A 25,684-nucleotide genomic window follows, 5' to 3' on the forward strand; every position below is an offset into this window, starting at 1 on the left:
CCCACCCCCTTCATCACTGAGAGGCTACTCAGGGAGAACAGTTATTAAGGTACAATAAAATATTAATTAAGTTATATTGAAAAGCAAGACCAAGCGGATTGGAATGATATGGATTTAATTAGAAATTTAGAATGAGGGGAGGGTTTCTCCGGGGATTTCTCCGGGGATTTATCCACCGGGGAAGTTGAAGTTGTCATCCAGGAGAATTGTCCTACGGAGGCGTTGTCCTTAAAGGGGGGCTGTCTTCCTGGGAGTTGTCCTCTAGGAGAATTCTACTCCGGGGTAGCTGTCCTTAAGGGGAGCTCTCGTCCTTGGAGTTGTCCTGTGGGGGAGTTCCCCTTCGAGAGAGCTATCTACAGGGGGAGTTCTCAAGTGGGATTGGCCCCTGTGGGAGTCGTCCTCCCCTACTACTAAAAGGAAAATATGGCCCGGTAATTCTAATAAAATTTAAACGGTCATACTGTACAATTATTTACCTGTGGTTTCGAAATAACGATCGAAATGAAGGAGGGAAAATGACACTCTTTTGTTGTTGTTGTTTTTTATGTAATTTTATTAGTGTTATTTCGTAATAATGTACTTACCCATGAGAAACATGTACTAGAAAAACAATTATCACATTAGTCTTCAGACTTGTGTTTGCTTTCCAAAATCTAAATAATTTCTACAAATATGGCAAGAGCAGTGAGAGAGATGAAACAGTGTTTTATTTAAATGTCAAAATACATGAACATGTAAGTAATTATTACGCCCCACAGAAAAGAATATTTGTATACCCACCCCACCATGAAAAACCGATTGACATCCATCCCTAGTCCAGATGCTGGACCTTCGAGATTTTGTTTTCCTTCGCTTTTTTTTACACACGGCACTAACCCATTGATCGCGCGATCCCCAAATTTACCCTCTTATACCATTTTCAATATTATATGTTTTAAGGGCTTCGGTATATTTTTTGGGATCGCGCGATCAATGGGTTAGTGCAGTGTGTAAAAAGAGCGAGCAGTGGTTAGAGTGTTAGTGTGTGGAGGAAAAAAAAAATTCGAAGGTTCAGCATCTGGACTAATCCATGCCAAGAATGCAATTTACCAAATCTTGAGGACTACAACTGTGTAAAAAACGTGCAAATCACCATATCCGTCAACCATGTATGCCCAGAGTAAATAACACTAATACAAATTTGTCAACAATTTCAAGTGAGAATGTTTGAGATGGCCAAATACACTCTTAGTTATTAAACTAAACAAGGGTTTTTTTCTAATCATCACTTTTATCTTCAAACCAATTATCTAGCAAGGTCCATTTCACACTTGAAAACTATCACAGTGAAAGCAAACTGAAGGTCAATTCTTCCATTAGTCATATGCTGTAGCTCGTGAAAGTCTTTGCTTTAGCATGTTTAGTTAAGTACGTAATCCATGGTGGAAGTCATGCGGTCCATGGTAATCGACTTCCCCACCAAATTATTGATGTAATTATTGGAGCATATATTGCTTAGTGTAATACGCCCATGGGGACTCAATGGTTCATTTGTTTTTGTTTTGGATATCTTTTTCTGATGTTTTACTATCTCGGTGAACTTCTCAGGGCCCGCCTTTACATTTTTTCTGAGGTTCACTATTTCGGAAAACTACTTTGGGTCCGCTTATACACCTGTTGGTTGCTTGGCTCGCTAGGTTACATTTTACAAGAACAGGAAAATAAGGTCGGTCGTGAAAGGTATTGTTTAACTTTGTGAGCAGCGGATTTTAATTCTCAAACCAAGATTAAACATGTGTACAAGTGCATGTATTAGAACTAATAAACCCTGAAAACAACCATTATTGAGAATGAAAAGCTAAAACTACAAGGCAAACCCGATTTTGTAAATAGGTGTCTAATAGACGCCTAAATAGTACACATAAGTGTATTGGATGAAATTAAGATGGTGTTTCCGGTCATTTTATATTTCAATTTTTGAAACACTAAATAATTATTTTCGAACGCAATTTTTTCTGGGCTTCATTTTTGTAACATATCACAGTCACAGGTGACAATTGTGACCTTCTAGCTCAGATTTTTTTAAAGTCAAACCAATCTTAACCAATCACGTTAACGTTTATATACAGAATCCATGACCTAAATGAGATTTGTTTAGAAATGTTTTCTTGATAACATCGAGAGCGATAAATCATTATTCAAATACTCTTCCTATCAGTGATATATTGTATTGTGCTCTCTTACAAAACACTTATGCACGATACAAATCCATGGGGGTCAATTAAGAGTAAACTATCAATAATCTTATTGATTTATAGGAGAATGCCAGTTTTCACGGAGGTAACCTTTTGTCCTTTAAACGTTTAGTTCACTCATGGGTAATTGATCTAGGGCGAGTTATCGAATAAAAGGTCAACGTTCAATAAAGTTAAGGAAAAGTCAACAATAAGGTAATTATCCCTTTTCAATATGTTTTAAGGGCTGTTGAGAAGGAAAGTTGAAACTTTAAAGGGGCTTGGAATATGCGGTTGTGAGCGTATTCATGATTTGTTTTATTTCAGATCGTATAACGAAAGGGAAAAAGTCATTACAAACTCATCTCTTTCGTACTTCGTAGTGCTGAAAAATATTACATTTAATGAATTCATTGAAAAGCGCAGTACAAATAATAAGTAATAATAATAAAGGAACGAAATCAATAATAGTTTTACTCTCCTCCCCCCTCCTTGACATCTTTGCCATTTCCATGTGAGTTGTGCTTCCAGAATGATTTACTATCACCATTGTTATCATCGTCATCATTATATTATCGCTGTAATATATATATATATATATGTATTTATATACATGTACATATATACGCATACATTTTTTAACTATATATATAAACACACAGGGGCGTCGATCCTTTTTTTCAGATGGGGGAGGGGCAAAATCATGAATCAACTTTCCAAAGGCGCTCGATCACACAAAGCAAACAAACTCACACCCAAACACGCGCACATACACATGCATATATATTATATATGTAATTATAAATTATAATTGGTATGTGTCGAAAATCTGTCTATCTGACGTTCAATTGGATCAGGGTCGCCCTAGCCACAAATCCGTCTATGTGGTCTAGTGGTTAACGCCCCGGCGTTCAAAGCTGGGGGCCCGGGTTCGACTCCCTGCAGAGACATTTTTTCGGCATCACCAATTTTTCCAAAGGGTAGATAGCTCTGGGGAACCTAGTCCACGTCCTGGACGATTTCTACTGATTGGGCAAACCATAACCAACACACACACGCCCGGGCCCGCGCCCTCCACTGATTCACTTACCCCCAGTGATTCACCTTACCCGCTGATTCACTTTCCGCGAAAAAAAATCATATGACTATTCAGGGTGTGTGTATGCGTGTTATGGGGTTGTAGTGTGTTGGGTGTTTGGTAGTCGTGTCGTACAAAATTAACAGTCCAGGAGGTGGACTATGGGGAACCTTGAAACCCTTGATTTAAGCTACACCTACCTTTGTTCTCTTCATCCATTTCTTTACACTATATATATATATATATTGATATTGATATATATATGTATATACATATTTACATATATTCCGATATAATCATTAGTATTATCATCATCATTATCATCGTAAATAAACGGAATTCGGCCCGAAAGCTTAAGTTTCTATGGTGGTATAGTCCCAGGTCTATCAATCATAAAATAATTTAAATCAAATTTACAAACAAACGCCTTTAGTATTAAAAGGTAGTAGACGCCATTATGAGGCTTATATATTCTGATTATCTGAGCATGTTCAGTATTCTATCACTGATGTGTAAGACTTAATGAGACTTAATACCACGAGTAGGCCTACTTTCCTTGGAGTAAATACCACGACGTTCCGCCAGCTCATCAGATTTAGAACAATCAAATTGCTTATTTGATGGAATTACGAGGATCAATGCAAGTGATGGGTCCATGTTATTGAACCCCCTTGATGTTACGCTGGTTAAAGATTATGAAATAGAAAAAAAAAACTATTGCAATGAATGTATATGACCATTTTCTCGTTTAGGGGAAAGAAGAACGCACCGCTATGTCTCAATAGTCCGTAAAACAGCGATGCCAACCCCCTTCTCGAGACATTTAACATGGGATAATGAGTTCTTTTTACATTATTGATTGCAGTATTGTAACAGGTAAGCAACCTAAGTTAGATGTGCGTTTATGTTATTTGTTTAGAGTTAGATTACTTAGACTTGAAGATGATTATCTTTATTATGTACTTGTGGAGTGGGGGGGGGGGTTGCACCACAAATTTTATTGTATGTAGCACGTCGCCCATTCACCTTCCGTCTAATGCCCATTTCGTTTACTATTGGTCAATTCCTGTAGTAACAGACTGGACATATTTATTTGGGATTTAGACAAAAAGGCGATTAGACCATTTGGCTACTAGTATTCGACGATTCGGCAATTATACCAACCAAATACATTAGACCTAGTGGAAGTTAGACCAAACTGTTACTAGAGCAAATGGGTTAAGCTCGTATGGTATTAGACGATCAGACAGTTTGTTCAACTGCTACTGAAAGACCAAGTGGATACAAACCCCCCCCAAAAAAAAAAATAATAATAATAATAATAATAAATAAATAATAATAAATAAATAAATAAATAAAATGAAACTAAACAATAATAATAATAAAAATAATAATAACAACAATAATAAATGTTAATAATACACACGTATACACACACGCACACACACCCATGTACTGCTCACGTCCACACACCAGTACACAATTCACACTCGCATATCAACAGTTACACAATTTCACCCACATCAATGTCACAAACACACCCCAACATACCAACACATCACTCGCCTCTCACACAACCTTACCACAAACAACACACACCAGGGGCCCATTTCATAAAGGTAGAGCATCAGCGTCAAGTCCCAGACCAGCGTCAAATTTTCACTTGCAGCGTCAAGCTTAATATTTGACGCTGCAGCGCATTTCATAAAAAGTTGACGCACCAGTAAGAGCGTCAACTTTTTACTGGAGCGTCAAGTATGGTTACTGGAGCGTCAAATAGGGTTGAATATTTGCGCTGGTCATGGGGGAGCGTCAAGTTGACACTGTAACGGGTTTTTCATTGTTATGAATGGCGTATGTTGTGCTCAGGCATGCCCACAGGGCTCTTACAAGAGAACGGATATTTAGAGCAATGTCTGATGATAATAATGCTTATAGTAATAAAGAATATATTAAGGTAATGCTTTCTAATAGAAATGCTTTTTGTTGTCCTACCTACCGAAAAAAATAAAATGCTGAAAATTCCTCCGAGACAGAAAATTTTTCAGTTTATCCATAGAGCTATTAGCTCCATGGTTTATCCCAGGGCAGGTCAAAAAAGGAAGGTTATACTATAGACAGACTTTAAGAGAAAAAGACAAATGGAGAGGATTTTTTTTGTGGGAAAAAAATCATGAAAATAGAGGAAGGTAGATCTATTATGTAGAAGTGTTTAATTTAAGGCCTGAAAAAAAAACCTATGGCCGTAAAAAATGATAAATTGCTTTTTTTCCCGGTTTGTGACTTTCTCAAAAAAAAGTCGTGGCCGTTGGCATTGTTGAATCCATTTACTGAATGGTTATTCGCTGTTGAAACTGATAACTTAAAAATAATTTCCATTATGAACAAGAATAATCTTTTAAGGTCATTTTCGATGTTTCATGCATAATAAAGCGTACAAATTTACTTGCTTCAGGTGATTTTTAACAGCACTGCACCAGCAGTGGCCTGCGCCTGCCTTGTTGTTGATACAACCTTGCATTACCAAAACAAATAGTCAAGTGTGGGACTGGGATTAAAATTGTACGGTAGAAAATTTGTTGAAGGTGAAAATTCGACGGGCAATAATGAGACATCATCTTTTTTCAAAATAATCTTTTCCCTGCCATAGGGCTAATATAAATAAATTCTCTTTCATAAAACATACCCACTGGAGAAAAAATACTATGTCATCCTAAGGAAAACTAACATTTTCTTCTACTCTGTACCAGAATTGCAAGCCATCACCATGCCATAGAACCATCACTCTGCTTCAACGGCTAGTCTTATGCTGCAGACCCTGTTGCAGTTGCTAAATAATAATTTCGCTCCCGAAAAAGTTAACAAGCAAAAAAATATATATATTCTCTTTAAATGTTTTTCTTCTAAATTTACTTCTCAAAGGTGTGTGGGGGGTGGCACGGCCCGACTGTGCCCCCCCCCCCCCCGATCCGCCAGTGCTTTGTACCTTAAATTGTGAGTTGAATTGAAAACAAAAAACTGGAGAGAAAGGGGATTTCCCCCTAATCAGCCTCGTACATGACTATTCAAATAATTCGCTGGAAAGTCAAGCTGACTTTCCAGCGAATGTGCTTTTATGAAATGCAAAGTTGCTAGCATAGCAAGTTGCTAGTATAGCAAGTAAAAGCTGCTATTCTACCAGAGTTGCTATCATAGCAACTCTTTATGAAATAGGCCCCTGGGGAGCATTTCATCAACATTTTCATCCGACAAGATGTCAGATCTGACAACTTTCCTTGATTTTAATTTGTTGTGAGGCACTATTACCATGGTAACTGTCGGATAAAACAGGACTTGTCGGATAAAACGTCCGACAAGGCCTTTCATGAAACGCTCCCCAGGACGCACATACACTACATACAAGGGTCCCGTAACACAAAGGTTAGCGTTACTCGTACGCTTGATTTCTACGATTGATTGTACATTGTAGCCAATGGAATCAATCGCAGAAAAATGTTCTACGATCATTGCTAAGCTTTGTGTTACGGACCACAGACTGGTGGTTGAAGACAATATGTGGTTCTAGGTTTCTCTTTGCCGACACAAATTGGCACAATGTGCTTAAAAATTGAGACAGGCACGTGCAGCACAGTACAAATTGTCGTGGGGCGACAATTTGTGGTGCAACAGGGGGGGGGGGGAGGGTGGTAGATACTTTCCGCCTCCGTTCATGTCAATGTACCAATCGTCTGAGAATTCTATCAGCAGTTTCATTGAACACTGATGCTTTATACAGTACAAATATCATGCAAATGATTCGAAAACGATTTTCCTGACACAATTCCATTTAATTCGAAATGGAATTATAAGCTGGTTAAATTTGATCAATAATGGCTTTTGCTTTATAACACTTCCCTGCTTCAATCATTATTTGTTTTGGTTTTAATGTGAAAAAAGGTATAATTTGTATAGTACGTTGTCAACAAGAATGTTTGCGATTTTACTTGGATTATGGTTTGTTCGTCATGAATATCGAGTGGGGATGGCTCATTCTTTTCAATAATTAAATGGACTATAGTAAGTTTTGTCATTATCCCATTAAAATGTGCATTCAGATTGTTTCAAATAGATTTCACAAAGCTTTATCGAGTATATATCTTAGTTGATATCTTTCAATTAGGGGATACTTTTTGCTTAATTAATCCAATTCGATAATATTTTTTCTCATCAACTCTGAAAAGAAATTTGACAGCTCCGCTGCGATGTGAAAACTTATTGGGTAATTGCGCCATCTCTGGTACAAGTAAGTTTAAATCAAGTAAAATTTAGTTTGTGAAGATAATCATGCTGCTGCTTTGAATCGGTAAACCAATTAGTGAGTTTTGGCTATCCGTAACGATTAATTCGCAAACATGATTCCTGAGGACTGAGGTAAATGGTAATGTAAACATGTCAAACTTTTATGGTATTTTTAGTATCAAAATACTGTACTTCTTTTTATAATGCAAGATTATCAAGGGTGCTTTAAACAGGAGGAATAATCTGTTCATACTGAAATTAAAAGGAGAATAATCCGTCAAGGATTAAGAAATAAAAGTGAATCTTGCTCGACTCTCACTTACCTTTGTATAGAGACGTCAAGAATTACGGCTGGATCTGAATCTGGAGTGAATTTAGAGTAAACCTACAAAATGAATGTTTTAGACAAATCTCAATTGAAAATGGGTGGAAGTCAATCACAATCTACCGTAGTGATGTTCATTTACTGATTTCACTCCCTGAGAGGAGTGAATAATTCATTCTATTTATTGTTTGTACATATGGATATAAATTGCAGAGTATAGACTTATGTATGAATAGGTAAAAAAATGGAAAGAAAGAACAACAAAATAGTTAGATCTTATATTCACGGAAGCACACAAATGTTCTCTCGTTTTAAAGAAAAAAAATATTTTCTTTAATTTTGATTCGTACTATAGTCCTCCCCCTTAAATATCAATGTTTGATATAATTCAATGTCTATCATTTTTACATGAACGTCTGCCACCAGGAAAGAGATATATGCCTAATATACATTCGTTTTGCCAAATTCTCATTTGAAAGCTGTCCTCTGATATACGTCATACTCATGTCTAGATGATCAACTTTGAATCATCTCTTTATTTATAACGACCTTCCAAAACTTTTGTGCTTTTACTCAAAATTAGGACACAGAGTCCGTCAAAATTCCAATCTAAGACTGAAAAAGATTATTGAAGTAACCCTACTCCATTCATTATGAGATTTACAGCAAATTTAAAAAAAAAACGAAACCAAGGCGATCTTCGACCTATCCCGTGCTTTTGGGACATTCGGGCAAAAATGATGGCTTACGTTGATATGAATCATGTTCGGTAGTTCGGTGTGAACCAATGTCACACTCTCACTAATTATTTTTCGTATATACATGTACACATATTATATATCTGTGTGTGTGTGTGTGTCTGTGCATTCTAGAAAATGGAATGTTAAATCAATATTTGAAACGTTGGAAGAGTGACAACATTTTCTAAATGTTGCATTTACCACTTTAAATGGTTCTACCCAACACTCAAAATGTTGGACTTAGCTTTATACAAAGATGGAGGCAGCGTAGCTCAGTCGGTTAGAGCGCATGTTTCGGATAAGATCGTAGATCTCAACGTGAGGGGTTCGAGTCCCACTCATGCCGAAACGCGTCTAACAAAAAATCTGATGCTATAGCGTTGTGTGTTATCGTACCTCACCACTGTATTCAGTGCAGGTGTGAATGCAGTTGGAAAACACTCCGTCCATCGGAAAGGACGCAAATGTTGTTCCCGTGTATAGGAGAGTCACAACCTATGCACGTGAAAACCAATACACTATTCGTCAAAGAGTAGGGTGTTCACCCGGTGTATTGCACCTGCCGGTCCTGGTAAGTCATGTCAATCTTGACATTCATATGCCATAATAATCAATATAATGATTGTGGGCATTAACGGAAAGACAAGACATTTGGAAAAGGTTGTCACTCCTCCAACCTTTCAAATGTTGATTTAACATTCCATTTTTAGAGTGTGTGTGTGTATGTCTGTGTATGTGTGAGGGGTGGGTGGGTGTGTGTGTGTTTGTATATGACTTCATTTCTACGGTATGTGTAGGTATATATGTTTCAAATCAATATCTGTCCACTCGGACGTTGCATGCCGTCATGGCCGTGGAGATCGGTTAAAACTTCTAATTACATCTTGACGAGTAATGCATTTTAATCCATCAAAGTTTATTGAAATGAAATCCATTTTTTTACGCGTCATCTCCATATGAGTAAAAAAGAAATATATGAGTCAAAAAAATATTTTTCAATACATTATATTGTGATGAAATGATCCACAACACCAGCAATTTATTGTAAAAAATGATTCAAAGTGATAACTCAAACCAAGTTTACATTGTTATATAAAAATGAAAGCAAAATGTCTTCTAAAGTGATCAAATACAAAATAATTTCTGGTTCCTTCATTTCCACACGGTACTGATTTTTAAATATTATGTCTTTTTTATTTAGACGAAGTTTCCTGTGTTATGCTTGTTTCATTTTTCATCTTTTATTTCCAAAGAAAGGTATTGTCTGGGTGGACTCGATGTTAAATAGCATGGAAAGAATGCACCATCATATCATAACAGGAATTTCCCCGCCAGCAAGTCCGGTTCAATGTGAAAAGTTGTCCATACCATTTTGATACTCAATCAACTATATTTATGACTGCTATGTACACAATATATGTATGGAACTAAGAATGTTGTGGTTTGATTTTTCTCCCATTTTCATTTCTTGAGAATTAGTCGGATGTAGTTGACCCTATAAACAGAATTTATCCATCGCATGCACGTTAAGTACATCGTTAATAATACCTTTCAAAATATCAATTTTCGTTTTACATTTAGAATTTCACCCTTTTTTCTTCATTAAGATTTTGGTGAACGTATGCTTAAAAAAAGAACCAAACTGAGGAACTGAAGTTTTTTTTCAATTTTGACACACCTTCAATCGATCGATATGATTCCAATTCGTCAAAAACTATACGCAACGCCCACAGAATTTATAATCTCTAGGACTGAAGTATGAATATGTATTCATTTTTCTGTGGGAGTGATGTAGAATATGACACCTCCGCCATGCACTTGAATTCCTTCAGATTATTACACCAAGTAAAAAGTCTAAATTTTCGTTTCTATTTCCTCATCCTTTTGATTTTATTTTTCTTTCTGCCTTTGGTATGTAACCGTCTTCAAGTTGTTGTTGCACGACTTAATTACCCCCAAACGATCACAAACCTGTGAGAGAAATGGGTCTTGTGATGAGAACAAAATCATAAATTTCGAGTTTGAAAAGAAGCGGTAATTTAAAAATTCAAATAAATCACTCTTCAGACATGATTCTTTTTATGCTCGTCAGTAATATCATTTTTCACAAAACATGTGTTTTATGGTAAGCCCTTTCATTTCCAATCTCAATTCAATTCGAAGTGGTATTTTTAGGCGTATGTATTGGAATCCGGAAGGCTGATAACATTAGTCGAGAAAAAAATACAATGAAAGAAATAATGGATTTAAAGTTGACATCGACAAAGAATAGTCTTAGATTCATCAAACCTTTATGCTTAAATCTATTTCGAATATTCACAATTTAATACACTGCAAAAAATGTATATATGTCCACACCAGAGAAGTGTTAAACAACACCAAGTTTCCTTTTGGTCTAACACCAGATAGGCGTTTATATAACACCATTTAGTATTGAAACAGCATTGGTTTGATTCCAAACTGGCGCCATTTCAATACTTCTCTGGTGTGGACATAATGTAGATTCCGGGTTGGTGTTAAATCAACACCGGAGTCTTTGCAGTGTAGAAATCAAACCATAAATGGGTCACTTTCGACGTATACCAAGTTAGTGCCAGTGGTTGATTTAAATGAAACAAACTAAGAGAAGAGAATAAAGAGATACGATTAAATGAGAACGGGGGAGAGAAGACTGTTTATGATTGATCGTATGTAATGAAGTCCTACACGCCCATACAAAGCCAAAGGGGTTCGAGGTTCGATCGAACACCGTAATATTTTAAAAAGAAGTGGAAGTACATTGGCTAAATGGTCAAAGGCGCCTGGCATTACATTGTGAAGTCCGGGGTTCGATGCCCGTGAGCAAGACATTTTATCGACAGTGCTCTTTTATCTGTTTATTCTGTATTCAAATAAATGGAAATGCTGCACGCATTATTGGTAACTAAGTGTGCACTTTGTTTTTTTTTTGGCAAGGCAAGAAAAAATAGGGAAGAAAATGAGTAGAAAAGGGATCGAACCACCTAACTGAAAACCCTCACTTCGGGAATGTTTCATATTCATTGAGAAAAATCAACCTCGTTCCCCGAAGTTCTATCGAAACACATTGGAACAGTCCCCGAAAGAAATCATGATTCCTGAATCGCTGTCAACATTGTCAATTCTAGATTTTGTGTAAGAAAATCTCTGTACGGATTGGAAATGGTACAAGGCTGCCATGAGAGGGCATGGGAGGTGATTGAACCTGATCTAATTAACGTGATCTACCAGGTCTACCAAAAAAGTGGTTTCAAACCAGTTGATCCTAGAAAATATGCATATAGACCCACGTTGATTTTTTCAATGATTAGAAAGGTCACTCAAGGGTTTAGAAATGCTCGAGGAAGGAAGGAACTCGGCAAGGGGTGATCATGTTCGAATCTAGGAAGGAAAGTGAGTGAGGGGTAAACCAATAGGAACGAACCTCAATCAATGAATTCTGAGAATGACTGTAAACAAAACAATCAAAACGTCAAAGTAAATACATGTACATTGTACAACAAGTTACGATTGTGAATGTGTAATGATCTTGCATGAGTACAGCGTTATTAACATTATGTTATATATTACGTTATTAACATGTAACAGACACTAGCGTACCTAAGGGGGGCAGGGGGCAGGCTGCCCTCCCCCCTGACCAGTCACAACTGATCCCTGACAAGCCACAAGTGGCCCCGTCTTTTTAACTTGAAGACCTCCCCGCCCCCCCCCCCCCGGAAAATCCTGGGTACGCCATTGGTAACAGAGAATGGTGGAGGTCAGTTAAACAATACATTGAAACGTACGTTAAGATAATGGAAATCAATTATTGCTGATCAATATATCTTTAGAGTCCATTAGCTTTAACCTATCCCATTTCCATCCAGCTCACCCGTTTGCTTTATCTGAAAGGAATAATACCTTTTAAAACAAGTACATACATAGTTACCAAGAATTCGTATAGCTTTTTCATTTCTTTGAATAGGGGATGAAATAGCATTGTTGATCAAATGCCTAAACGGACATAAGTGCCGTGGCCAGGGTTCGATCACCGGACTTTCATGTACATCGTCAGGCACCTTAGACCACTCGGCCACGGCACCTCCACTCCAATTGTGACAAATCGTTAACGTTGACGTATTATCGTATGTCACATGTCTTTCAAATTTTCTTCATGAGGAGTGGCGTCAAAAACCTCTTTGAAGCAGAATACCGCAGGGATGTACTTTCTCCACTGAATTACTTTACAATATTTTGGCTCACCATTATACACATTTAAAAGTAGTGAATGAGTTGTATGTACATATCAAATTTGTTAATAACGTGTAGTTGGTTTACGCTAATTGTTGCTCCTCCGATTCCTCTAAAAATAGGGTTTGGTTTGCTCTCGGTGTTTAGTTCGGAAAATGAAGTGAAAGGAAGGCTACGGTCATATAACCTAGGTTTGGTTTAGTAACTTTAAGGGCTTATATTAATGCAAAGTTTGTTGTTGATTTTTTTTCTATAGGAGAAATTGTTGCAGGAGCAGTGCAGTAGTCAGGGGCCGCGAAACGGTTCTGAAAGTGGGGGGCGGGGACTGAGCCAAAGAGGGGGGGGGGCTGACCATGCATAAAGTCACAATTGGGTGGTCATTTAACGTTTGTGTGCACTGTTTCAAAAGTGGGGGCTGAGGTGCACCCCCCCCCCTTCCGCTGCAGCTGGTAGCTATAATGAAACGTGCAACTTTTCATGTGAACTTGACGCACTCATAATGTGTAAGGAAAGTCGTCCCAACAAAGTTTAACACAGGTTAATCATTATCCTGATATCTAAGCAAAATGGTGCCCAAATGGGATAATACTAACTATATTATAATTAGATATACTATGGTACATGGAGAGATCAGGATGGCAGTTTGGAAAAAAAAGTTAAAATATCTTTAGATACTGTCCCAGGATTGCATCAGTTGCTACGAAAAAATATGACTCTTAGCGATAAAGCCAGTTTGGATCTTAAAGAGAGTATTAAGTCGTTGTCGTTATCTTTAGTCTAATTGTATACTGAAATAAGGAAAATTGTATACTGTTAATTTATTTCGTTTGATACAAAACCAAATAAAGTAATTTAAAAGGGCCATGATCATTTATTATGAACAATTCAAAAAATAGTTGAATAAAACAAATATGAGAGTGGAATGAATGGGTATTCAAGGTATAGATATCAAGTGATTCATTTAGAATTACGTCATATCAAATAAAATTCAATTCAATCTTTTATTATACTCTATGATATGCGACATTCTTGTATTTCTAGAAGAAGGTATAAAGGTGATAAGGCATAGGCACACTGTAGGGTGCATGTTGGGATACCTAAATCACCGCAATCCGCGGGCTGTGGTTTTAATGGTATTTTCAGGCATCAACTAATAAATGAACTTCACTGAACATTGGAATAGCGAACTTTGAAACCATCCCGCATGATAACATCCGTATTTACCAATATTGGCCGCAAGATTTAACCAGGATATTGTATTAATAATGGCTGAAAAGATAAAGAATGAAGACTGGGGAATAAGGAGGGGGAATAGGGAGTCAAATAGAATAAAAGTGAGAGAGGGGGGGGGGTTATTAGGAAGGGAAGAAAGGAAAGAGAGAATAGAGAAAAGGAATAAAGGAAGAGATTAGTGATTAGTGGTATACCAGACTGATGGTTAAACAAGGAGCATTTCGCTCTGACACAACTTTCATTGATAAAATGTAAACGGGATGATTTCATTTTCAATCTACTTTGACTGTAGAAACTCGAAGGCATCGTTCAAAATTAAAGTATAAATCTGAATATGCATGTACATTTCACTATTAGAATAGATGGACAAACAATTCCCAGCTTATAACCAACCCTAGGCAACATACTGTCCACACAATTATTGGTTAAAATCTGCCCAGATTGGTAATGCAACTAGTAATTCGGTAATAAATTTGCTCAGTAACTGAATAATAGTTGCCCAGAATATATATATGTATATATATATATATATATATATATATTCTACCAACATACGTCATCCAACACAGTGGATGGTATGTTGCCCAACATTTTAAAGTATATAGTCATGTTTAGAATTTAGGTGAGGTGACTATCATTTAGAGACAGGTTTTACATGCTCCATTTAAGTTTTTGCCCGAGTTTTTGTCATGAGGAAAAATCATTATCAGCTTTCAAAATATGTAAAACATCCCCATGCAGTGGCGAAGTAGGACGAGGATAATGATGGCATCACTCTAAAAAAAATGTGGGTAAAAGTGCACCATGAAGGTAAATATGTGTCCAACCAACACTGGCCATTTCTTTGGGTCATTTTTATTTATCCAGTGTGATGAAAATTTTGCCCATTCTAAAGTAATTGCTGCTTATTTGTTCACCTTACTGGACAATATGCTTCCCGCACTGGGTAAAATACTGCCCCAAATTGGTTGGACACATAATTACCCTCGTGGTGGTACAAATTTTACTCAATTTTTTTTTTTTTTTACAGTGCAGACGATGACTCCTGTATAACTTGCAAGAAGGATGGTTCGATTTGATTCCCTTGGTAATTGAGACAATCCTGGAAGAACTACATCAATAAGATCCGCTTTGGAGATGAGCATTTTGGGACAAAATATACCGGTCTCTAGAATAATTAACAAGCTATGATCCTGTAATGATGTCCGCATCTATAAATAATCACTACTGTATACTCGCAGTATACTCCGAAAGAAGTGAAAAGAATTACGTCAACTTCCGTCGATTTTAGATGTACAAGGTTCTTTCCCGAACTTGACCGTGGAATAAATATGGAGTCAAAATGGTATAAAGGGCAGGGCCACGCTGTCAAAAATTATTTCAGTCACTATCCAAAATGTTTTTCTTGTATGGTAAGGAAATTTTCATAGGTTATCATTATACTTATTCTTTGTAGATTCACGTCAAATATATACACACATCATCGTATATATTTGACCTGATACTGCTGCTGTTTAGTCTCTCGTGTCTTCTGTATTTTAGTTTGCCTAATGTTGAAGCACTCGGTGTATAAGGTGCGACGATTACCTCAGCAAATACATGATCAAACATGTTTCACTATGATAATTCTCAGGTTATCGCGGGAACGGCACCTGGGACAATATTGAGGACAGGGTCACCATTTTCGTTTTGTCTGTCTGGCAGAATGGTGCAGTCAAGTAAATATGTATTCATCGAGATGGTTCGCGTTGAAGGTGCAGGAAGGGATACCCCCACTTAAACTCCAGTCATTTCTAGATCGATACGCAAGTCATGTCAGTCCGCACGCAATCCTTGAAATTTGAACTTTGCAACATGGGAATTCATCCGATTACTAATATATGACGTTTGTTGACTGGAGCATGTAATCTCGATAGGCCATTTATTGTTTCCCATTCTTTGGCAGCACATGAGCAAATAGACTTGGGGGATCGGAATTGCTTCTGGTCACTCGGAGTGCATTGTCTTCAAGTGTCCTTCAAATGGTTTAATGCACATTGTTCCATCAAACTGAACCGTTCTTTCCGCGCTCGATTAGTCTGCTCATTGGCTTTAATCTGGATAAGAAGTGGAAAAATCGAAACTTATCGCTGGGCTGACTCGAGCTAGTTTCTTCAATCGGTTGACTTTTTTTCTAAGAATGCAATGTATTAAACTTAAGAACATATGAAAACCCTTGCCTGCGAGGAATATACCCCTGACTCGATCGGCTGAAGACCAAACGAACGAGTAATCATGGATGGAGCAACACTCATATTCGCACATTTTCCAATCAATTGGTTGTTGTTTGGGAACTAAATGTCCCTTTCCTATATCTTTCTTCTTTCTGCAGTTATAATGATTCTGTGTGTCGATAGCACGAAGCAAATAATGGCATTCCCAGCATCTACATCTTCTTCAACATCAACAACCACCCTCCTCGGTCTTCAACAACTCAGAACTATCGCATCAAGGCTTGTCACTGATTCCAGAAATATATGCCAAAGATTTGTAAGTATTAAACCTTAATAAATACACATTTTTCCCCAAATTTTATTCCTTCTATGAACAGTGAAATTTCAAATGCGGTAAGATTGTGAATCTGTTTTTGAAATATGTTTGAATTTCTCTTTCAAGAGAATTCGTGTACTATGTGCTAAATTTCAGTTCGTCACATACAATGTAGAAAGTTATTTCTGAGGTTGGTATCAATATTCATTTACAATCATTGATAATCTAATTTAACCATAATGTCTGCAGTGACATTCCAAGTTTGTACGATCTCTAGAAAAGTAGACAATAAAAAATATCGGTTGTTTAAAGCATTATATTTTGTTGGCTATATCTCTATACTACGACATTAGAAAACATATTTAATCTTTAATTTGATTATTTTTTTTACATTAAAAAAAGTTTTTTGTCGTACAGTGTTTTAGATACATGTAAAAGAAATGTGGAATGCTACCTAAGAAATATAGAAATTAAATTGTAAAATAGTGTTGAAGAGTGGATGTTCACAATTTGAAAGTTTCAATCCGATTGGCCCCGTTGAAATAACGGGAGGGCTTCTTCATATACGAGAACATGCAATCTGTATTTTATTGTTCATTGTTGTCAAAATGCCCCCTGTGTGCTTTTTGAGCTTCCTGATCCTGTTTTAGTGAAAATAGTGAAGGAATGCTTTATCCTCTAGGTAAATTAAAGGCTGTGAATTCTGTATCTTAAAGCCTGCTTGAACAAAAAATTCAAACCAGACAATGGTTGCTCTCTTTCTTCCATCTGAGGCCTAAATAAGTAATAGAATTAACTTCTAACTCTCTCTAATGTTGACCGTGAATGGTCACCATACAAACCCACATAAATGACAATGCCGTGTAAAATCGCTCCACATTTATGCCGTTTCACATGGTAATTAAATTTTGTAATTTGAATGATGATTCCAGTGAAAAATAAGATTAATGACGAATATTTAGCACGTGTAAAACCAAACTAGGACATGATTAGAAACACGAACGCTAATTACAGTCACGATCACATAAATCAATCATCATGACAATGATTATACAAGATTCACGTGTAAAAAGACCCATAGACTCATCACTCATTTAATCTAGGGCCTTTTCACACGTTAATCTTGAATCATCATTGTAATAATGATTGCTCTTGTAATCGTGACTGTGGTTACCGTTCGTGATTCTAATCATGTTCTAGTTTAGTTTCACACGTGCTAAATACTCGTCATTAGCCTTATTTTTCACTTGAATATCATTATTCAAAATATGAATTTTTACCGTGTGAAAGGATGGTTGGAATAGCTGAATGGTGACACGCACATGTATATATAGGAGGTCTTGAAGAGGCTTTACTTTCACTAAGTGGATGAATTTTGCGAAACGAGTATATCTGAAAACCTGAAAGTCAGGGCCCGCGAAACCGGGGTGGGGGCTGGTTTGGCTTCAGCCACCCTCCCCTCTTTTTCAGAAAAAAAACGTGTACAAAAACGTAAAAATTACCATGTGATTGTTTGTATGGTCAGCCCCCCCCCCCCCATTTTCAAAACCATTCCGCGGCCCCCTGTAAGCTACTTAGTTTCATGGATGAGTAAGTGTGTATCCTTTTGTTTGTCCAGGAATTTACGCACTTCGATGCAGACCCGTAATTTTCTTTTTTTTGGGGGGGAGGGGGGTAGGGTAGACTCTATACCTGCTATTTCAACAAGATGCTAAGATTATTTTATACGGAAAGTTTTACCAGTAAAGATATGACAAAAGCATTGGAAACTGAGGATATTCACCCGATGAAAGTCGCAGCGCATATAAACGTTCCTCTTCTTTCCTTTCAAATTTCGTATTAACTGGACAAAAAAAAGAATTGTGTTGTGAAGGTACAAACAATATCCATGTTTGGATTTTGTAACGTAAGTTATCATAAGTGATAAGATTTCCAGAATATCTCATCCAGCCAAACGCGACGTACCACAACTTACAATACAAGTTTTTGTTAATGGTATGCCCTTGTTAAAAGCAGTAGACAGATTAAATTTTGTCACATCAATTTGTTTCCATGTTAAACGTATGACCTCACAGTGAAACCTGCAAACTGAATAAGATCATGAAGATACAAAGCGGAAAGTTATCCGAATACACGAACGTGTGAACAGGTCTGGGGTTCATTGGATTTTGTAACGTGTAAACCGGTCTGGTGTTCATTGGATTTTGTAACGTGTGAACCGGTCTGGTGTTCATTGGATTTTGTAACGTTTAAAGACCGGTCTGGTGTTCATTGGATTTTGTAACGTAACCGGTCTGGTGTTCATTGGATTTTGTAACGTGTAAACCGGTCTGGTGTTCATTGGATTTTGAAGATCGTTGGTATCGTATTTTCGGGCACCACCTCGAAAAGGCAAATGACAAGCGTATGTCGCAAGCCGTTTGACGTCGCAAGCTGTTTGATTATTTAATCCTAATTCATATTTTCACCTTTTTTCAAGTTCGTAAAGTTTATTTTTCATTTTCATCATAATATACATAAACATATTAAAGCACAAATAAAATATAATTACAAATCAACTAGAGACAATTTATAAAGATTGTACAATAGTAAGATTAAAAGTTAGTACGCACTTAAAATGTTAGGCAACATACCGTCCACTGTGGTGGGTAATGTACGTTGGTAAAAAATGTATATATATTCTGGGTAATGATTTTCCCACTGAGCAAATGTATTACCAGATTACCGTCCCTTGTGACTCAAATCACTAGCGTACCTGCGGGGGGGGGGGCAGCGGGCAGACTGCCCCCCCCCGCAGGTACGCTAGTGATTTGAGGACTAATTCGCATGTAAAAGATACACGACAAACTATAAATGAGATAAATGTTGATATGAAAGGATGGGAATAAGAAAATAAAAAGATGAGTAATGGAGAAAGATTATAAGATGACAGAAATGCGGGACGATATCAAGCATTTCATCCTTGATACCAAGTATTCTTTTTACCACAAACTTTCAAGAAATCAATGTCTTTGTATCAATTAATCTTTTGCGTTCTGAAAGGAAACCAAAACCCAAGAAGTAAAGTAATCTTATTGGAAAGAGTAAAATGATAGGAACAATTTTTAAAAAAAGTTTCATCAAAATCGGTTATGAAATAAGCAAGTTGTGAGAGTTTGAAAACTCTTGTTGTACTTTCTATGGGCATCCTCAAATTGGCATACGTGCTTCAAAATGGCTGATTTTGTGGACAACTCTCCATTTGTTTTGTACACAAATTTTCAGATTTTCAAATTGGATCTTGCCTCCCTCTGAGCACAACATATGTCATGGGAAAATACAATCCACATCATATATGTCAAGGTCAGGAGGAGATAATGTGAAATATGTAAAATAAAGGGGGAAATCGTAGGGTTTACCCAAGCCGTAGTAGTGCATGTTTTTTTTTAACCCAAGTTGAAAAACGACGCACTACTTACCAACTGTTTACAAATTATTAAACGAAATAAGTACGTAAGTATTATTTTAATGAAAAATAACAATGGTCGTGCTGATGACTAGGATAAGGCCTTTATCAAATAAATTTCAAGCTTTTAGGTGTTAAAATTCTTTCTTTTTTTAAACAGGAAAGGAATAGATTAGAAGGGGACGTATCAGGAGGAGAACGCTGCCAAGATCCCACTACTTCAGTGACGCCACTCTCGCCATTGACACTGCTTTTTATGTCGGTAAGTATTAAGCATCGTTTGTGACACAGGTAAAACAAAATGTTGCAATAAGAAGTCATGGTACTATTTTCCTCTACTTGGAAATTAAAGGGGCCCGCCACATGTGTAGTCACCCAAGATCGCATGGTGATATCAGTGAACGACATGTTTCTGATCAGGCATTCTAAGTCCATGGTTATGGTGGTGAATTCTGAAAGTGCCCATTTTGCGCTTTGAAAAAAAATCGCCATTGGACGAGCTAGCGTTCTTTCAAAGCAAAGAAAATGTCATGGCTCTTGGTCTGAAGGACTGCTTTTATGACTTTTTTCACTTAATGTCAAAAAGAAAAATAGGTCTAGTCTCGTCATTGACTGTACTGTTTAGCGGGTCACCAGGAATTGTCTGTAAGAGGCCCAAACGACAGTATTCTCATCTCTTTGTGTGGATATTAAGAGGATTTCAACAGCATTGCTTCGCATTTGATTGGGAAGCTTTGAGGTAGATTAGCCATGGTTTGGGGTGACTGGATGGCGTCGGATCCATTCATGATGCATTTTGTCATTATGATCGAAGTAGGTATTAGCAAGGAGCTTCTGGCGCTTTGTAGGTGAAAGGTCCACTCCATTAATATCATGTGTGTAGAAAGTGGACCAGCCCGGTGTTACGTGAAAGCTGTCAGCAGTAACTTAAAGGTCAAGTCCACCTCAGAAAAATGTTGATTTGAATCGATAGAGAAAATTCAGACAAGCACAATGCTGAAAATTTCATCAAAATCGGATGTAAAATAAGAAAGTTATGACATTTCAAAGTTTCGCTTATTTTTAACAAAATAGTTATATGAACGAGCCATGTTACATCCAAATGAGAGAGTCGATGATGTCACTCACTCACTGTTTCTTTTGTTTTTTTATTGTTTGAATTATACAATATTTCAATTTTTACGAATTTGATGATGAGGACCTCCTTGCCTGAAGCACAAGATGTTAAAATAATAGAATTCCACGTGTTCAGTGAGGAATGAAACTTCATTTTACATGACAATGACGAGTAATCAAAATATTTTATATTTCATATATAATTAAATACAAAAGAAATGGTGAGTGAGTGATGTCATCAGTTCCCTCATTTGCATAACGACCGAGATGTGCATATGACTGTTTTGTGAAATGAAGCGATACTTTAAAATGTCATAACTTCCTTATTTTACATCCGATTTTGATGAAATTTTCAGTGTTATGCTTGTTGAAATTTTCTCTTTTTATTCAAATCAAGTTTTTGTTGGGGTAGACTTGTCCTTTAATTGTCAGAGCTGACAAATTCAGCGAAATCCTTGGTTTTGATTGGCTGAGATTGTTGCTCTTCTGACTGTTACTATTGGCGAAAATCAAGTATTGTCAGTGCGGACAACTTCCATGAAACGGTCCCCAGATCGAGAGTTCGTTTTCGTGTGATTTAATCTGAGAGTATAACGAAACCAGGCCTGCATGTTTAGTCAACTTTATTCTATGGCATAGTTACTTTATTCAATACTTGGTCGATAAAGAAATTTCTTCCATATTGTAACCAATAAAATGTATTTTCCTTCTGTGTTACTTTCTGGAATTCAGAAAAAAGTCTCCTTATCATTAGCCCTGACATACATCACGTGCAGTAAATCATTTGGAATGCAATGAAGATGAAGGCAAGTAGCGTAATGAATGGAGGACTTTGAGTTCCGAGAGTGCTAAGCGAGCGAGCAAAAATAAAAGAAAACACAATTTTGTGCTAAAGTTTGAGATAAAATACAATAAAACATATTTTACCCTTTTCCTTTCTTTTTCTTTCATTTTTCTCTTTCCGTTTTCTTGATTGTTAAATGTTTATGCTACATGACCGCCACCCCCCCCCCATCTCTACGCCAGTGGGTACCAGTGGTGACGGTGAAAGTAGCCAGCAATGTGTAGTAGAGTGTCATTTAATCAATTTCACTTTGATTTTCACCTTTGCAGAAACAATCAATTCTAGCAACGCTAAAGGTGAATTTGGGAAAGTTAGTCGAACCACTGCATGACATGACAGAAAGAGAGACTCGGTGGCCAGGCCTACACAGATTTTACATGTCTTTCGACGGCCAGAAGGGATTTGAAGACCTCGAAAACGATGTCACAGTACTCTTTAACGACATAGAAGCAAGGGTAAGTTCTACACTGGGACACTAGGAACAATAGAGAAGGTTCTTTAAAGGTCAAGTCCACCTCAGAAAAATGTTGATTTGAATCAATAGAGAAAAATCAGACAAGCACAATGCTGAAAATTTCATCAAAATCGGATGTAAGATAAGAAAGTTATGACATTTCAAAATTTCTCTTATTTTGAACAAAATAGCTATATGAACGAGCCAGTTCCATCCAAATGAGAGAGTCGATGATGTCACTCACTCACTATTTCTTTTGTTTTTATTGTTTGAATTATACAATATTTCAATTTTTACGAGTTTGACGATTAGGACCTCCTTGCCTGAAGCACAAAATGTTAAAATAATGGAATTCCGCGTGTTCAGGGAAGAATGAAACTTCATTTCACATGACAATGACGAGAAAATAAAAATATTTCATATTTTCATATAATAAAATACAAAAGAAATAGTGAGTGAGTGATGTCATCAGTTCCTCATTTGCATACTGACCGAGATGTGCATATAACTGTTTTGTGAAATGAAGCAAAACTTTAAAATGCCATAACCTTCTTATTTTACATCCGATTTTGATGAAATTTTCAGTGTTATGCTTGTTGAATTTTTCTCTTTTTATTCAAATCAAGTTTTTGTTGGGGTGGACTTGTCCTTTAAAATAAGGAGGAAAGGTGATTGAAAATAAGGCCTATTATTTCTATATATTGCAGATTCCTGAAGTAGAAGGAACCCTTAACTTTGGCTAAGAGTTAGAAACCAAACATCGGACGTACAAAACGTTATCATACTTCAACACTTATTAAGAATGTTTGGTCATTTTCTAAGCGCTATTATCATCAAAACGGAGAAATAAATATAGGGCCTACATAAGGTGTTATCAATATTCAGGCAAGTAAGACCAAGTAGGGAAATGGATTAACACGTTAATGTTTGCTTCTTCTTTTTCTTTATGCAGATAAGACTGGCAGGGCCATCTACGGAGCCAGCTCTTCCACGAATTGTCCTCAGTGAGGTGGACTACAACCCCGTTAGTAGTGGTGCAGTGGATACTGACAGAGCCAATCACTTACTCTTAAGAACTCTTGTGACATTTTCGCGCCAACTACGCTTGCTGACAATGACGTACATTCGGAAAGAAATGCAAGAACCTTCGTGACACAACGGGTATTAACCATCGATATCAAAATACTGGATAGAGCTCGTTGTATGATGCCGCACACGCAGACGACCTTGAAGCTACAGGAAAAAGTACTCCATGACATCATCAACAGTGTATGGGGGCCAGATCAACCATGTCACCACGAAAGAACAAGCGTAGAGAGTGGAACTTTGTGCGCTCGACCCTTTGGGGGACATTAAAGTGTTTCCAGTGGACCCAGTTAAGAGTGTGGTATTACTCTATCCATTTTACATTATATCGATGGTATTAACGTGCAGAATCGGTTGAAAGGGATCATGGGAGCGGGGCGTGGCCATTGGACTCCTACCTATTTATTATCTCCATTCTTGATATCCCATCTGCTGCATGTGCAACAGCAATAATTCCTTATTTATTGAAAGTGTGTGAGGGTGAGTGAGTGTGCATCTGAATATAATGATGTTCGGATGGAGAAGCTGGTATTCGCATACATGAATTTGTGTTTGTATCAAATTTGATGTCTTATTTAACGACTTTCCAGAGTGCTTGTGTCATCTCAGATGTTTTATTTATGAATTTATATTGTAAACTATTACTATTGTGTGTATAGAAATCTATTCCAAAATATCATTGTATTTTTAAATGTATATTATAAATTCAGTGAGTTGTATTCAGTCCATATTTTAAATGATTGAGTTGGTAATTCAAGCCTAGCGTTCCACCTGTTATTATAGTGGAACGGAGAAAAGGAACATGAGGACTGTCATAGCTAATAATGTCAGAATAAGCCTGAGCGGATATTTGCAATACATTTCCCCTTCTAATGTAACATTGAATGTACGTGAATCATTTTCTCAGTTTGGGTATGGATAGGAACCCCCTAATATATGCATCGGAAGAAGAATGAAAACTGTTTCCGAGTTTTAAAGGGAAAGTTCACCCTAAGTATAAGTTTGTTTAAATCAAAGCGCAGAGAATAGAGAAAACAAAATGGTAAAGCTTTAATGAGAACCCGTCACGGGATAAGTGAATTATCAAAGTTCTTAGACATCACAGACGAGCAGCTCCTATTATGTTGTGTAATATAAATTCAAAAGTTTCCCCCTTTATCAAAAAAAATTGAAAGTGATTATATTTATACAGAAGATCATCAGACACATTATTAAATTTCACACCCCTTATATAAGCAAAATATTTTTATTCATCATATTTTCCTAAAATTGGGGTTTGAAGGAGTTTTGTTACAAAGTCATAATGGGAATCCGCTTTAAACTTTGAAATATATATTCTTCTTATTCTTCGATGGGTTTTCATCAAACTTTCACCAATATTTTTATCGAAATTTCATTTATCAAAGCAGGTTTGTTGAACTTTTCCTTCAATAATAACATATTTGTTTCGAAAACAAACGACAGGACTAGATGGCAAAAGTTTGAAAGAAATTGGACAAAGGATGAAAGTTATGATCTTCAAAGAATACCTCACTCTTCGCAAATCGCATATTTTGTATTTCTGTATAAGTGGACTGTTACCATGGTTACAGGGTTTATGCAGTATGTTTAAATGTTAAGTTCTGATTTTTCACGATTGAGCTAGTTTTCTGGCGGCAATAAAGTAAATCCTGTATGCTGATTGGTCTAAATAGCATCATGTGACCAAACATATTTTCACTATTTTGCGATGATGTTGAAAATGAAACGTCCACTGACAAAAATTTACTATTCTGTGACGTCAATGATGGCAGTCCAACCTCGGACAAATACTTCCCGCTATACTTACTCAAAGCCTGGTATATTTGTACAGTGTATCGGTAAACGTGCCTCGTGAAAGAAATATCCCTTTGACTTTGTCGAAACTCAACAAATTTGGGAAAAACTGTAAACTGCATATTGCAATGTGATCATTGGAACTTTTCAAATCAAAGTACCAGTGTCATTCTTAAACGCCTTAAATATTTAAATAATTCCCGCTTCTTCACCCAGAATGCAATATTTGCCATGAGCCATCGAAATTGTCAAGAATTCAACTACTCTTTTAAAACACTCA

At 36.8% G+C, this 25,684-nt stretch overlaps 1 protein-coding gene across 3 annotated transcripts; it reads left to right on the forward strand.

The window, feature by feature from the left end:
* On the forward strand, nucleotides 1–24,794 carry LOC121425398. 3 transcript variants are annotated; one of them, XM_041621441.1, is made up of 5 exons: nucleotides 1–49; nucleotides 16,487–16,644; nucleotides 20,250–20,351; nucleotides 22,319–22,504; nucleotides 23,456–24,794. In XM_041621441.1, exons 2-5 carry the CDS (start codon nucleotides 16,492–16,494, stop codon nucleotides 23,654–23,656), a joined length of 642 nt encoding a protein of 213 aa, XP_041477375.1. In that variant the 5' UTR covers nucleotides 1–49; nucleotides 16,487–16,491; the 3' UTR covers nucleotides 23,657–24,794. The 3 variants fall into 3 exon arrangements, with proteins under 3 accessions (XP_041477375.1, XP_041477373.1, XP_041477374.1); XM_041621440.1 differs by lacking the exon at nucleotides 1–49 and adding an exon at nucleotides 15,482–16,383; XM_041621439.1 differs by lacking the exon at nucleotides 1–49 and having other exon boundaries at nucleotides 15,478–16,644.
* The last annotated feature ends 890 nt before the right edge of the window (nucleotides 24,795–25,684 follow it).

This window comes from Lytechinus variegatus, chromosome 12 (genome assembly GCF_018143015.1).
Source record: "Lytechinus variegatus isolate NC3 chromosome 12, Lvar_3.0, whole genome shotgun sequence".
In the NCBI taxonomy this organism is placed as follows: Eukaryota; Metazoa; Echinodermata; class Echinoidea; order Temnopleuroida; family Toxopneustidae; genus Lytechinus; species Lytechinus variegatus.

Bases quoted from the DNA above. Each gene is read 5' to 3' on its own strand.
- LOC121425398 (XM_041621439.1), top strand. From the start codon at position 16,453: ATGTCCCTTTCCTATATCTTTCTTCTTTCTGCAGTTATAATGATTCTG. The intron at 16,645-20,249 runs GTAAGTATTAAA...TTTTTTAAACAG, and splicing joins GAAATATATGCCAAAGATTT to GAAAGGAATAGATTAGAAGG. The intron at 20,352-22,318 runs GTAAGTATTAAG...TCACCTTTGCAG, and splicing joins TGACACTGCTTTTTATGTCG to AAACAATCAATTCTAGCAAC.